Below are 16,371 nucleotides of genomic sequence, written 5' to 3'. Positions count from 1 at the left end.
AAGGCCTCTGTCAAATGAAGGCCTCCCTCAACTCCTGTTTAGAAAATCTGATTATTAAATGATCTCGCTTATTAAACCCTTGCTTCAACGTCACGTTAACACCCGAAACATCAGCTTCAGGTGACGAAACCTACCATCTATCTATCTTCTATCTCCACATACATTTTCCACCAGTCTGTCTGTCCGTCCGTTCAGGGAGGGGCTTCACAATCGAATCTCCACCATTTTGTTCGCTCCGCATATCTCTGAGACCTCATTCGCCTCTTTTATAAGGCTCGCACTTTCTGAATCTCTCACGGCTTTACCTAAACTGTAATTCACCATCTCATTTCCTTTTCATAGTCGCTAAGATGGTTTAAGACTAAATTGCAAAGAACGGGAAGAAAATTGGACGACATTCATTCATTCATTCATTCAGACCAAAATGCATTTGATGTGAAATTAAGGCCTGTAATATAAAGTCCATTCAGACTCCTTCACCGCTTTATCTCATCTCTAATACACCACCTGATGTTTCGTAGTCGCTAAGACAGTTGAAGTCTCGGTTGCAGCAAAAAGTGAGAAAATCGGACGAATATTGGCATTTAATGTATTCTAATATGCGTTTTGAATGTATCTGGTCGGACGCAATGTGGGGACGGGGGAAGAGTGGCGAGAGGAGAGGAAGAAGAGCTATGCAAAGCTCTGCAAAAGGAGAAGGAGAGCTATGTCTCAGTCAAAGCCACCATGTTGTTGCTATGCCAAGCCAAATACATCTTCGGAGCTATCATATTCACAATTGCCATGCCCTCGCTAAAAGTTTTCCGTTCAGTGTAAAATGACCAAAGCGACTGTTAAAAGGATCATCAAATATCGAAAGGTTGAAGCCAATAGGCATCATGGGCCTTGTGAAGGCGACTGTGCATATAGGCCTCAGGTTTCAGTCCTTCGGCTTCAGGCCTCTTGTGCCAGCCCATGTGCCAGTGCATTTGGAATCTATCTGAGTTATATAACCATGATTAATTATATATGCACTTTGGCAGTGGGCATGTTTTTGCTTCAAACCCAGGTTATTATTTTTATTTTCTGGAGTGATCAGGGCAACACTCTGTTGCCTATACACTGCCCAACTAACTATGTGGCATTCTCTTGAGCAAGGGCTTTTACCGCGGAGGTTCTGCGGGTCCCTGCTAGTATTAAATAATACCTTGCAGGTAAGACGTCTGACTAATTATGTCCTGTGCTGCCGATCGACTTGGACTTGCACATCTTAAAGAATTATACACTGAAGCTGCCAACTACAATGGAACAAGTGTATCCATGAACCGGATAGCTTCAAGGACATTTGCTCCCAGAGAAGACTTGTAACCAAAAGGGCATTTTATGCTTAGTTTTTTTTTAGCAAAGGGGCAAGCACCATATCATGCTTGGTTTTTCTGCCAAATGCCTTGTTATGTCACAAACTATGATGTGACATGATTTAACATACAATTGACCTTTTTTGTTTTTTTTTACCAGGCTGGAGCACTGGCCGAGTCTCGACTGATGGAGCTCTGCTCACCAATGCCTGTCATCTTCTTGCATGCCGTACCCCGTGACAGGCAGGACGTACGGAGTCTGTATGCCTGCCCCTTGTATAGAACCCGTGAACGGGGTACCACCTTCGTGTGGGCATTTAACTTGCCAAGTAGAGAAAATCCTGCCAAATGGACGCTAGCTGGAGTCGCCCTATTGCTGCAAGCCTGAGAAACATTCTCCTTATATAGAACGGGATGCCACATTTGTGTGGACATTTAGTTAGTTTAGCTGAGAATATCCTGACAAACACACCCAAGGTATAATTGCTTTGTTGCTGGAAAGCTCAGAAGTACTAGATCATCCTCCTTGTGGTTTATGGTCATGGAAGAAGTTGATCAATGTGTAAATTGCAATAATGTGCCTTTACACTTAAATTTTCCTTTTTCATGCTTTTATGTCATAATCACTTAGTTTTTATCAGACCTGTAGTCTTCAAATCAGACTTAACTTGCAGCTTATTTATATACTGTAGCTGAAGTACCCCGCGTTGCCCGAGAAAACTTGAGAAGTTGAAAAAAATTTGTGAAATTCCCGTGCCAAGAGTGCTTTAACCTCAGCGTTGCCCAGGTAAAACAGGAAATTGTAATACCCTCTCCACCACCACTAGGTGGCGCTACACAGTACACATTTACATAGACAATTTATGCCCCCCAAACCGCCCCACAACCCCGCATGAGGCCGCGGCCACATAGCCTAAGTTACCCCCGGCACAAAGTTGTATTTGTACCCCAAGTTTGGACTTTGTACCTTAAAAGATGTAGCCGTGCATAAGGAACAAAGAAAGAGAGAGATTTTTTTGCCTTTTATTGGTATAAACATAAACGACATGCAAGACAGACATTAGGTGACATCAATGTACTTTTACAAGAATTATAAGGACATTATCAGACAATGGACAAATGAATATGATATGGGGTTCAAGCGTGGGTTCAGATTGGAATATTAGTTCAGACTGTTCACGACGACTTGAGATGAGGGGCTGAAGACCAGAAGAGACCAAGACTTAAACCGTTGGATTTGGCTTTAAACCTTTGACTAAATTGAGTCGTTTGAATAATTTGTGAATTTTCATTGTGCACATTAAACAAGAAGAAGAAGAAGAAGAAGACATAAATATCATAGCCTCTGTGGTTTTAGTTAGTTTGCTGTACGAAGTTAAAGAATGTCAGTCGGCCATCTTTGCTCGGATTACAAAACAAAATCTTCTGCATGTGCATACCCTCATGTGTTGTCTTTGTGCCAAGTTTCAACAAAATCGGACCATGCATGTCCGAGAAGTGGTTGAGGACACAGCCAAGTAACAAAATGGCCACCAGTCGGCCATCTTGGATGTGATTTCGAAAGAAAATGCCGTGCTTATGTAAGCCATCATTCATTATCTGTGTGCCAAGGTTAAACAAGATCGGTAAATGCATATCCGAGAAATGTTGGAGGACGTGATCGACATCGGGGTTTTTTTTACAAGTAAAATATCCGCCAGTCGGCCATCTTTGATCACATCGTGAAATAAAATTATGTGCATATGTACGTCGTCATCTATTGTCTTTGTGTCAAGAACGGACAAAATCGGTCCATACATCTCCCAGATATGGTTGTGGACAGACAAGACCCAATCCATATTTGGACTAGGTCCAACAGGGGCTAATAACCTTTCCCTAGAAAGGGATGTGAAATTAAATGTTGTGGGTATAGGAGTTAGGGGGCTCATTCCAAGAGAGAAACCCCATGAGGGAAGGTGACATCATTGTCAGGTTTAGGATGTGGAAACTATAAATTGTGATTTAAGATTCCAACTCTTGAGACTCAGCACTCGACCCTTTTGGTGAAGGTTTTCATTCCTCTAATTTTGGCAAACAGTAGGAATACCATGGTGGTAATGTACTACATCCAACTCAAATTCCAGATGGATCATCTTCAGGCCACTGCTTTTCCTGCAGAAAATTTCAACTCAAAACACTTTCCAGAGTATTCAATTAATATAATTAAGAAGCTGTTGCAACACAAATGTTTCTCTTTTAGAATGGTCTTGATTCCGATAACTTCCAATCAATATCCAATAGGTTTTTGGGGGGTGCAAACTATTTATCCTGGAAAATTTATCCTGGAAAATCCTTAGAATCCTGGAAAAAGGTGTTGGGCCATTTGGAGAGTTGCACACACCTGTCTGATTTCCATAACCATGAATACTAACAACAAATACAATATAAATAGCCAAAGAACAGGCCCAATTCTCAATGTGAGAGATCATATCCCAGAGGAAGGAAGTAATGACGTTCCAAAAGGGAGTGATAATTGCCTGTTAAAGAGTGCGAATTAACAATGCCAATGACAATTTAACCTGTACATGAGTTATTTGACATACAACCATTGACCTTTTAAATAAACTGTATAGGAGTTCATATACAACCATTAAATCGAAATCTTTAAGACTCAGTTTGGGTAGATTGTGGTTGCTGCTGATGAGCTGCTTGCCATCAACTGTTATCTTGAATAAGATTGTTGCTAAGGTTATTTTGCATAACTTGTATGGTTTGGCTGGTACTCGTACATGAGTATTGCTAGGAGTCTGAAAGGATGGCCCAGAGGTACGCACACTCACCTCTGAGCTGTATAGCCTGGGTTTGAATCCTGTCATCCCGGTGTTTCACAAGCAGGATGATTCATCAATGTGCTAATAATGATATTTGGATTGCAATTGAATCAATTCCGAGTTGGTCGCAGAGTGTCCCGTTTTATACAACAACAACAACAACAGGCATTTTAAGGCCATTTTCCCTGCTAGAGCGGGGGTTAGCCTTGCGGTCCCCATGACAATCTTCTCCATTTTGCCCTATTTTCTGCATCTCCCCTTGTTAACCCCCTTGCCCGCGTTTCTTCTTCCACCATCTTTAGCCAAGTCTTTCTCGGTCTTCCCCGTCCTCTACTTCCTTCTACATTCATTTCCATCACTCTTCTCAACCAGTCACTTTCATCCTTCCTCAACACATGACCAAACCATCTCAAACTGTTTCTCTTCACAGCATCCATCACAGGTGCTATTCCCATCATCTTTCACAATTCATCATTTGTCTTCCTCTCTCTCAACGATACTCCACACATCAACTGAACCATTCGCATTTCCACCCTTTCCAGCCTTCGTTGCTGCTCTACGTTCATTACCCATGTCTCGCTCCCATAAATCATAACACTTCTCACACGTGCAGCATACACCTTTCCCTTCCGCTTCAACGACACCCCTCCTCGTCAGCACGCCACTCAGTTCCCGAAACTTCTTCCATGCACATCTCACTCAAGCAACCGTTGCCGAGTCTGATCCACCTTCTCCATTCAGCATGTCTCCTCGGTAGCAAAATGTTTTCACACCTTCCAGCTTCACGCCGTCTCCAAGATCCAACTCAACATTTCCTCCATCTGCAGCTCCCTCTGTGCACACCTTACACTTGAATGTAGTTGCCACACTGGTTAATGACCCTCTCAGATCACTACATTTTTGATGAACCCACTCAGCGCACATTGTACATTGAATGGAGTTCACTCCGGCACCCTTCCTAAGTTGAGTTGTCCGAACAACTAAGTTGAGTGACGCCAGGCATTCCTCAGCTCGCCTCCAACCTCACATGGCGCCTCTCGTGAAGCCTGGCGTTCCTCAGCTCTCCGCCAACCTCACTTGGTGCCTCTCGTGAAGCCTGGCGTTCCTCAGCTCTCCTCCAACCTTGCTTAGAGTGCTCGCTTGGTGCCTCTCATGACACTTGGCGTTCCTCAGCTCTCCGCCAACCTCGCTTAGAGCACTTGCTTGGTGCCTCTCCTGATGCCTGGCGTTCCTCAGCTCTCCGTGAACCTCGCTTAGAGCGCTCGCTTGACGCCTCTCACGGCTGGCATCCCTCAGCTCATCGCCAACCTCGCTTAGAGCACTCGCTGCTCTACCTTTGATGCTTCTCGTGATGCCCTTCGTTCCTCAGCTCTCCGCCAACCTCGCTTGGTGCTTCTCGTGATGCCTGGCGTTCCTCAGCTCTCCGCCAACCTCGCTTTCGAGCGCTTGGTTGGCGTTCTCCAGCGTTCCTCATCGTTCGCTTGGAGGACTTGCTTGGCGGTCCTCAATACTCCATCAACCTGACCATGTCTCTCAGCATTCCACTTTGTGAACGGCCCCACGATATAGACTGCTGAACGCTCTCCGGATCCTTGCCAAACCGGACTTTAAGGTGCGCTGCTTCAATCCCGTGTCACTCGAGCTCGCGGTGGTGGGGCCTATTCGCCTCCTCAATGCCACGAGGACACAGATGCCAGAATTGTGGTTATTGCAGCGCTGGTCTGGTGAATATTTGATTGAAACATTGATGGTTAATTTTGGGAAGGTAACAATGGGGAAGATTCAATCTACAATCACAACACATCTCCCTTTCCCCTGGTGGATGGCGAACCTAACAAAACAATCACTATGGTAATAGCGAAACTCCAGTTATTTTGTGTTGGATGCAACTTCCCGGGGACATTTCCAAATGTGCAACAATATTGTTGTGGTTTTGCAATAAAGAATACCCCCTCTAGTTAATTACACGACAACATGTGGCCTGCAGTAGTCAGTTATTTCTTATTAAATGTAAAGATTAGCTCCCTTCCCATTGTGTAGTAATTAAAGCAAATATGCGTTGAGTTTAGGCAGGATTTCAAACCTTCGTATGATAGAACAAATACGTTGTTCATGTGCAGGTAGGCGTGGCTACAAGCACAGTCCACGTGATCAACCGCGACTGTGGTAGGCGTGGCTAAAAGAACTGTCCACGTCGCCAGCAGGTAACCAATGAGAGGGTGTGGCCACATCACCAGCAAGCAGCCAATGAGAGGTCGTGGACACGTAAGCAACCAATCAGGTCTTGACACGTCACCAGCAAACGACCAATGAGAGATCGTGGACATGCAAACAACCAATGAGAGATTGTGGACACGCAAACAACCAATCCGGCCGTGGACACTTCCCCGGTAAACTTCACCAGCAAACTACCAGTATTGCCTCGGCCAATGGGAGCCTGTGGAGCATTCTAGGGAGATTTTCCACCCGATATAAACCCATGTGCATCGCACTTTTCTCCTCTCTCTGGCTGCCCTCTCTCATCGTCATCCTTCAAGCTGGCTGTCCGACGTGCTGGTTCGTCCTTCCTGCAATGAATCGTTCCCCGACCTGGATCGTCGTTCGTGCTGACTGACGTGGCGGTTAGTCCTGCGGACCTTCTGCAAGCTGCGCATCCTGAACGGCCCGGGAGCTGCGCGCAGAAGCTGGCGAACCCGAATCCGCGGCTGCACATTGCTCGGTACGAGTTAACCTGTGCGATTCATCCCCTGTGTGTGTGTGCAAGGTGCCTGTTGGGATTTAGATAGGTAAGAATTGATAAGCCTGCCTCTCGTCTTTGTTCCGTGAATAATAAATAAAAGTGTACATTTAGTTTCCTTTCAACCTGTTCGTGTATGTCTTTTCCCCCATTGGCCCAGCATAGTCCGAACCGAATTTGACTCTTTAATTAGGTCCATAAATTACGCAGCATAACAGTGATTCACACCAACGAAAAAAAAACGCTCGGTGCACTGATTGGAATAAGGTGTGAAATCGCGAGAGGTGGTTCAATTCCCGGTCTTTCTAACCAAGTGGCCTCGAAGGTATTTGGGTAGTGACCAATAACCCTTCACCCGTGGTTAGGGGATTGGCATTTGATGTTCCTTAGCAACCCATCGGCCGCGAGTTTAGTCGCGATCGACGACCCCGTGGATCGGGTGTCTGTGGGGGAAACGGGGTCTTCACCCCCCCCCCCCCCCCATCCCTTATTACGTTGACAGAACCGGATTCCACAACAATATCATTGTGCTTAATGTAGACAATAGGGATTAATAAATATTGGTTCACGAGTTATCAAACAGAGTGACCACTATATTTGTCATGGGTGTGTGTCTGTCTGTCTGTCTGTCCGCAGCATAACTACCCGATGATAACATCCGATGATGAAACTTGGGTGGGAGGTTGATATCATGATCTAGTTGTGTCCTGCCTCGAGTGGGCGTATTGCGCCCATTGTGGGCGGAGCCACGCCCGAAAAAGATGTCTTCTTAGGGGGTAATCGAGTTCAAGCTACATCTTCTCCGAGGGAGTTGGTGGAATCTGACAGGGGTTTCGGTATTTGGTTAGGCCAATGCCATGTGTTAGGCCATGCCCCACGGTGCTCGATTTTTCATTTTCACCCCAAGGTCAAGGTCACAAGGTCACGAAATTTAGAAAAGTCGATTTTTGATGGTTTTATTACATTGTTCGCTTCCTGATAGGGTGAAATGTCGTACATGATCTTATATTATCACATACATCATGAAATACAAGTTTTCCAACAAATTTCAGAATCTTCGACCTTTGACCATTGAAGGTCACAAAGGTCAAATTTTCAAAGTTGTCGGAATCAAACCGAATTTTCAGTATTGTGTAGCTAACTAACCTCATAGTCATAACCTTTGTAAATATGCATGTACACCGCATGTCGGGGGCCAACACCTGCCAAGTGGGCCCCCGAACCCCCAGTCCGGGCCTGTTTTGGTTATAGTCTGTCCTTTGTTATTGAATACCGCTCGCTCATGAACCATCGTCGTCTCCTGACTTGTTCCTTATAAAGTTACCCTTCCCTCTCCTGCCGTATGTTGGTTCCACCCTTATAACAACACTAAGGGTACACCTGTGTCTGTTTATTTTCTGCAGTGACACCTTCCGGGTTACCGGTGCACTCGGTGTGGTGCCCTGAGGTCGACATGTAACATATGTCATGTATAATGTCACGGTGTGTGTGTGTGTGTGTGTGTGTGTGTGTGTGTGTGTGTGTGTGTGTGTGTGTGTGTGTGTGTGTGTCTGTGAATGAAAGAGAGGGATAGAATTGTAAGGAACAGAAATGAAAAAACGAGATGTGTGTGTGTGTCGCTGGATTTATGGTGGTGGAGGCCCCGGGGCACATATGGGTGATAGTGACCCTTTCCACCACCAATGATGAAGTAAAGCAGTGGTGTTCAACCTTTTTCACTGATGGCACCCAAAACTCATATCTTATTCTGTGGCACTCCTATTCAATTTTCGATTTGTATTGTTGCCTTAACAACATTTCAGGCTCCACGAGCTGCATTATTGAATGAAATACGTAATTTCAGGATTGTTCTGTGGGCTTTTATTACCACTAATGGATTCCAGACAACTGAAGATTGGCTAAGCATACAATTAGCCTGTCAAAACGATATTGTATTAATATTACAACTTCCAAGCTGCATTTAATTTATTTTGAGTAATGGAACTATAAGTAACAAACTGAGAAGCATTGCTTTATATGTTCCTGGTATCGGATTACACCATTACAGGAAATAAAAATCCTTCGAACAACTAAATGCAGACTATACGTATTAGCGAAACAATTTCCAACTAGACTTGTCAAATACCCATTGAATGCCCAATTTTTGTAGTAAATTTGCTACACTGGTTAATATATATATACAGTATATATATAATGTTTGTGAAAGTGAAATGTTTGTTTGTTTGTTTGTGACCTGACTCCTCTGAACTCCCAAGGTTAATCAACACAAAACTTAATAGGATAACATATTTTACCATGATGCACCTAAATAGGGGTTTTAAAAGTTATTTTCTCACAATTCATAACTTAAAAACACCTGAGCCACCACCTGTCGCCATGATCTCCGAGGGCAGATCCATATATACAAAGCTTTATAAAAAGCCCAAATGTTTTTCGGATTTCAACCCAGATACCGATATAATTGGCGAGATGGTGAGCTCCGATCATAAAATATGTTGTCAGATGTGAAAAATAACTGTTGATTAAGATGTTACCATGATCGGTAAGATCGACAAAGAAGGAATCACGTAACCTTTCAGATGCGCTAATCATTCAAAAACCGAAAATAGTACAAACACAACCTATACATCGATTTAGAGGTAATTTTACTGCTCATATAACAACATTACTCTCAAGGGTGGAAAGAAGGTTTGTAGAAAAAAAAGATTACCAAATTAGCTAACTTCAAAAAATACACACCCTCCAAATATACAAGAAATCTTTGCTGGTGGAATGGGTTGAGGTTACCAGCTGCACCCATTGCAACATCTGCTCACTGAATATTTACAATGAATTCCCGTTTCTACCAATACACACTCCAAAAATTTTTTTTCCCTCATTTCAGGTGAAACATCTACGAACCTCCGTCAGTGATGGGTACCCTGCTAGTAGACTATAATTCACAACAACAATCAGACACATGTAATGTTGCACGATCTAATAGTGATAGTGACACAGGTGGGCAGACAGATACTGATGAAACATGGATAGGTACCTTATGAGCCTTTCAACTAGCAAAGTCATGAATTACATCAGAGAAGTCAATATCACGCAGTAAGTCATATTCAATTGACAAGAGAACAAGACAGGTCATGTGACATTGTGTCATAGATGTATGCAAGCGGTTGTATATCAGTTTGAGCTTAGAAAATGAGCGTTCACCGCTGCAGTTTGTAATCATCAACACAAGATAGATGCGCAGAGCGGTCATGATGTTCGGAAAAGTGAAGCTCACACGTTTGTCAATAATGAGTGTGTACCAAAAGTGCTCCAAGCTCAAATGACCTGTTTTCTCATTAGAAAAAGCTCCAGAAAAAACAACAAATTGACATAGTTCATTTTGAAGCTCGGGATTTGAAAGATCATCAGGGAATTCCCTGACCAACTTAGCTGCTGCAGCTTGAATTTCCTCAGAGCTCAGCGAGTGCAGCTTTCTGAAGAAACCAAACAATCCGCAAATCTCATCATATGCTTCTATTCGCTGTTGTAACGCACTCGATAGGCTATCAATAACTGGCAAAAATGAGGTAATTTTTAAATGCCTAGCAGCAGAGTCCTGATGAGGTTGTTCAACGACCAGCTGTGGTGTTCCTGAGTCAGGCTGTGGTGTTCCCGAGTAAGGCTGTGGTGTTCCTGAGTCAGGCCGTCGTGTTCCTGAATCAGGCCGTGGTGTTCCTGAATCAGGCCGTGGTGTTCCTGAATCAGGCCGTGGTGTTCCTGAATCAGGCCGTGGTGTTCCTGAATCAGGCCGTGGTGTTCCTGAATCAGGCCGTGGTGTTCCTGAATCAGGCCGTGGTGTTCCTGAATCAGGCCGTGGTGTTCCTGAATCAGGCCGTGGTGTTCCTGAATCAGGCCGTGGTGTTCCTTGGTCAGGCCGTGGTGTTCCTTGGTCAGGCCGTGGTGTTCCTTGGTCAGGCCGTGGTGTTCCTGGGTCAGGCCGTGGTGTTCCTGGATCAGGCCGTGGTGTTCCTGGGTCATCCATATGAGCGTTGCATCGGTGTACACCTTTCTGAAGCTCAGCCCACTCTGCATTGCCGCATTTTTCCACCGCTAGCTTCTCGTAGTGCTCGAAACTGCCGCGCTTGGACTCCACAAAACTACGCAACACTCCAAGTGACGCAAGAGCTGTATTTAAGTCCACCGAAGGGTTCTGCAGAATGTGATTTGTGGCATTGAATCGCTCCAGGATATCGGCCCAAAACACCATAAAGAACGCATTTTCGATAGTCTGCAACTTGCCCCACAGACCTTCGGCTTGTGCACGCACTAGTGCCTTCTCCTGTGTATCGTTCATAATTTCTTCCAGTGCATTTGAATAAGCGTTATAACCTCTGTCTACGGCTTTAGTTGCATCTACTCTGCAAGACCAATGCATTTCGGACAAACGCTTTGGTAAATAGATGGGCTGTTTGCTCGACTTCGATGCGGCTTCAACATGCTTCTTGAGCACTGCGTAGCGGTGAGTCGAACTGGTAAAGAATACGTGCAACTGCTGCAGGAAGTCGAAGAAAGACACTGCAGTGGAGCAACATTCAGCAGCAGTTTTTCCAACTAAGTTGAGAGAATGACTGACACACGGGATCCAAGTTGCTTTCTTATTCTCCTCCTTGACTCGCGCTTGAAAACTGCTGTACTTGCCGCTCATGGCATTTGCGCTGTCGTACGACTGCCCGCGGCAGTTCTTGATGTCAATTTCGTGCAATTCAAGGAATGTCATCAGAGCAATAAACATGTCTTCTGCTTTGTGTCCAGCATTCGGTATAAATGTTAGGAATCGCTCAACTGGATTTCCGCCCTCCATGTAGCGAAACACAAGCGTCAACTGATCAACATGTGTCTCGTCCGGTGTCGAGTCGAGCAATATTGAATAGTACTTCGACTCCTTTATGTGCGATGTAATCTCATTCAGAACACGACTGCCCATCAACGACAACAGTTCCTCACAGATGGTCGATGACAGATAACTCGTGTGCCCACTGCCTCGATCTGCATTTTGCTGGATGTGTTCGGCCAAAAAGTCGTCATATTTTGAGATCAGCTCGAGAAGTCCAAGATAGTTTCCGTTGCCAGCCGACCCGACAATTTCGTTGGAACCACGGAATGCGAGGTTTCGTTCGCACAAAAACTGAATTACACTCGTCACACGTTTCAATACTTTCACCCTCACCCAGTAGCTGCTCTGCCTTTCAGCCTCTGCAGCAAGTTCGCTGTCAATTCTACCTTTGTCGGTACCGCGCTGAGTCAATGCGATGAGCGCTTCCACATGTGCGTTTGACATTTCATGTTCTTTAAGACGATCGCCTGCATGTTTCCAATCACAGAATCCATCTGTAGCGAGCTGGATCGCTGCATCGGGCCGCATCAGTTTGCAGATATAGCAGTAAAGCTTGCCCGTCGATGGAGAAAAACAAAGCCACAATCGTTTCACCAGTTCATTGTTCTGCGCCGTTAGATAAAACATGTGCGTCGTGCATTTCCTGCTTCTGTTTTCTCCTGCAGGCTGCTTCGTCGAACGCAAGTCGAAAACCTTCTGGTCAATGTTCTGCAACTCGGTCACATCAAGTTGTGTGGCCCAGTAGTCGATCTGCTCCTTTATGACTTTGTCAGGCCAAGCACCAATGTCATTTTCCATACTGGTTTTGTTTATAGCCAATGATGTGTCACCTTGATTGGTCTCCGGTTGATCATGATCGAAGTCTGTTTGCAAATTGTTAGTCTCTGCCTTTTCACAGTCCTCTGCTTCTGGGTCACCAGCTGCCGGAATCTCGACATTGTCCCGGTTTACCTCACAATCGTCCTGTGATTCTCCAGTTACGCTGGAAGATTCAGAGTCGGATTCATTCCAGTTCACCTGAATGGGTTCCCCAGATAACATACTAGTGTGAGAGTCAGAAACAGCATGGCTTTTCGGCGTTTTCGTAACAAAGACATCCACCTTTGCCCACTTTGCAACAACCTCTGCATGCTTTTTGTCGTTTGCACATTTCGAACTCCCGGATTCAAAGCTTCGTTTTGTGCAGCGTCGATCATGGTGTGTGCGATGTCCATCTCCTGAGCGTTTGCGGAAATCCATTGGGCACTGCAGAACGGTCTACAAACAGAACCAAAACCAAATAACCTGAAATGACAAGCAAAATGTACACATTAATCACACAGTTCCAGTGTATATACTGTTACGTTTATGGGTGGAAGATTTAAAAAAATACCGGAAGAGAAGTAGAACTGTATCGGAAGTAGCATGGACCGCGTGACGTGTAGGAGCATTTTGATGTACGTATTAAGTAGGGAGACTGTAGCTTAGGGTTGTTTAATTGTGCATCATACGGGGGATGATGCAGTGCTAATTAGCAATAGGGTTTAAGGATAATTTTCCCCAGTGTGTGCCTTCCCTCTGTAATTTTTCCCTTACGTTTTTGTGCACAACCCTGAAATTACAATAACCGCCAAAGCCAAGAACAAGCCGGTCTCACTAAGCCCCACCCCAATGGACCTAAGATGGAAAAGGCCCCGCCAACTTCAAATAATGCATTTGAAGATGGGTGTACAGTTTGTTTTGTGTGTGTATGTTTTTTGTTGTTTTTTTTCACGTTAGTTTTTGAAGTAAACATTGTTGTCAAATTGTACATGTTGCAAATCGCCTTGATCTCCAGGTTACCTGCAAATACTCCAAGGCGTGCGGGCAAATATGCCAAACCCGATATTGTTCTATAGTAACTACACACTGTGGTATTCCATCTGGGCCACATGGATCCACCATCCCTGCAAAAAAAATCCCGAGACCGGTCCCAACATATGCATACATAATGAACAGTTTTTTCTGATCTGAGTTTTTTCTGATCACCTTCTCCGAATGAAAAATCTCCGATTGTTTGGAGCAGCAAATATCGCCATTTTACAAGAAACCGAACTTCCGCAAAAACATATATTCATAACATACATACCTTCACAACAACAATAACAACTACACCTCCAATAACAGGATTGCTCTGGAAAAATTACCTCAACATTAGGCTGAGGAAAATATATTTCCGGGTTCTTGTCAGCGCACGCATCGATTTTGACCCTGCGCGTCAACAATTATTTTTTTTCAAGTTTGGTATCGACGTTCACGCACGGTTCTCCCATACAAAACTGCGTTTAGTTTGTCCAAATCCAACCAGCCGTTCCAAAGATATGAGTAGTTTTGTGTGCCGTGACGTCATGAATCCAATAGGGAAGTTGCATGTGACGTCATCGTATTAGTCACGTGACCGCTTGGGTGGCAAAACATTGCTTCTGCCACCATACGTAATGGCGGCAATTTGAAACTCGTCTCACATATAAATTGCCCCCTACACGATGGTAAAGAGTTGTTGTGCTGTCGGATGTACAGCCCGATTTCATAAGGGATCGGGCTTGTCATTCTACCGTTTTCCGGACGACACAACGCTAAAACGGATTCATGGCTGCCTTGACTGCAGCACTCAGGTGAGGATATGGCTCATGAGGTTGTTACCTTCGCTCGCTAAGCGAAAAGCAGGATTAGGCATTTGGTTACGTACATGTGGAGTGCGTATGGCGTACGTGTGGCGTACTTGTGGAGTGTGTGTGGCATACGTGTGGCATACGTGTGGAGTGCGTGTGGCGTACGTGTGGAGTGTGTGTGGCGTACGTGTGGCGTACTTGTGGAGTGTGTGTGGCGTACTTGTGGAGTGTGTGTGGAATACGTGTGGCGTACTTGTGGAGTGTGTGTGGCGTACTTGTGGAGTGTATGTGGCGTACTTGTGGAGTGTGTGGCGTACTTGTGGAGTGTGTGTGGCGTACTTGTGGAGTGTGTGTGGCATACTTGTGGCGTACTTGTGGAGTGTGTGTGGCGTACTTGTGGTGTATGTGTGGAGTGTGGAGTGTGTGTGGCGTACTTGTGGGTCCACACGGGTCCACAGGCAGATGACACAGCCTCAGGTTCTCGTAATACCGTGAAAACACCTCAACGGGCAAGCTACGGGCATAAACTGACAGGTCCGTCTGATCAAACGACAGCTTTCCCGCCATGTTGTTTATGGCGGCCGGAACCGGTTGCCATGGACGACGCTCACGCGATGTAAGGCCTCTATGGGCTGGATATTGTCATTTATTGAAACGAAGACGTTCTTTGTCGGGTTCGTGTGAAGCAACCAGAAGGCCTAGACAGCTGCGGGTGGTCTCGTTAGTTAGGCCTGGATCCTATCTCGTTTGTCATGAAGTTGTAAGTGTCTGTGATAATATGGTGGACTGGGAGAAGAGATCGTGGGAGACCATCAGCTTGTTAGACCACTTGCGCATGCGCAGTGTTGACGCGATCGACGCATTGGAATGTTTGACGGTACGGCGAGGCGATCTCCAGAACGAAATGGCAGTCTATAATATGCTTGAAGAACTTAATGATTTTCAGAATAAATACATTTTAAAATAACTTTAGCTTGTGTTCATTATTTACAAAAAAAGGCCGACAAGTCCCATTGGCAGTCTTTAATTTCTTTCTGGACGGCGCCACGGCAGATGAGGCGGACCGCAAGGCATGAGGACACAAAAAACACCTTTATACTCGTATGTGCAATCCATACTTTTCATAAAAATAAAAATACCGCATCGCCGCATCAATTCTGGAACTTTGGTCTGACCAGAGACCAGCAATATATATTTTTTGGCCTTACCTTCACAACAACAACAACACGATCGCTTCGGAGAAAGAAGCTGTTCGAGGCTTCAAGGCCAAAAGCCTGAGGCCGATACGTGCTATGGCCTGCGATTTACCAACACAGAGTCCATCCAAACATCAGATGAAAACCACAATTTGGCTATTTAGTATTCAGATAGTGAATCTGGATGAGCCCCTGGGTGGTGGACGCCCCGTGGCACGTGCCCCGGTTGTCCTTGTGTAAATCTGGTCTTGTGTGTATGCACCAATGCATGAACGCGTGTGTGTGCGACTGTGCGTGTGTGGAGTCGATGCATGTTTAAGTTACACACCTACTGTACTACATTACCTGTATGTATCCAAAAAACAAAAGTTATTGTCCCTCGCTCTGCAAGCACGTGCCGCCTCGCGCTGAGACCAAGGTGTTCGCCGATCGACAACGTAACACCAACAGAACCACTCACTGCCTTAGATCATAGAAGGAACTTCAACGCAGGAAGCGCCCATTAAATGCATAAAGGCGGCACTATGGTTGCCAACATATGGTTTTCTGTCCGTGCTCTATCCTTTTTTAATGTTGAGATCCGTAGCTGGTGTTCAAACCACCGACCACTCAGACTCAGGCCAGAACGGAGTAACGGACCCTCTAATTTTAACCATCACATATTCACACCACTGATTTGGCGGTAACTTGTTTCTTTGGAAATCCAAACGATACAAGTAAACATTTATGTGTAAGGTAATGTATATATACTGTGCAGTGTAATTAAAAAATTATTTCGTTATTTGAAA

The 16,371-nt window shown here is 45.0% G+C and overlaps 2 protein-coding genes across 2 annotated transcripts in view; one reads left to right on the top strand and one right to left on the bottom strand.

Moving 5' to 3' along the window:
• The window catches only part of DNAH9 (dynein axonemal heavy chain 9), a 241,309-nt gene extending 234,140 nt beyond the window's left edge, over positions 1 to 7,169 (top strand). Inside the window, exon 75 of the mRNA XM_078785082.1 lies at positions 1,498 to 7,169. Coding sequence (XP_078641208.1) covers positions 1,498 to 1,725 — 228 coding nt within the window. The 3' untranslated portion in view covers positions 1,726 to 7,169. The remainder of the gene's footprint in view (positions 1 to 1,497) is intronic.
• Positions 7,170 to 9,512: 2,343 nt separating this feature from the next.
• On the bottom strand, positions 9,513 to 16,256 carry LOC137435577 (uncharacterized). The gene is made up of 2 exons (XM_068129475.2): positions 15,929 to 16,256; positions 9,513 to 13,041 (listed from the first exon to the last, which is right to left on the bottom strand). The coding sequence occupies exon 2, from the start codon at positions 12,994 to 12,996 to the stop codon at positions 9,931 to 9,933; it is 3,066 nt and encodes a 1,021-aa protein (XP_067985576.2). The 5' UTR covers positions 12,997 to 13,041; positions 15,929 to 16,256; the 3' UTR covers positions 9,513 to 9,930.
• Positions 16,257 to 16,371: the final 115 nt, after the last annotated feature.

The sequence above is a fragment of the Myxine glutinosa genome, chromosome 9 (genome assembly GCF_964187855.1).
Source record: "Myxine glutinosa chromosome 9, kmMyxGlut1.1, whole genome shotgun sequence".
Classification (NCBI taxonomy): domain Eukaryota; kingdom Metazoa; phylum Chordata; class Myxini; order Myxiniformes; family Myxinidae; genus Myxine; species Myxine glutinosa.
Note: the sequence above shows the minus strand (reverse complement) of the source record. Positions and strands in the feature narration are given on the sequence as shown.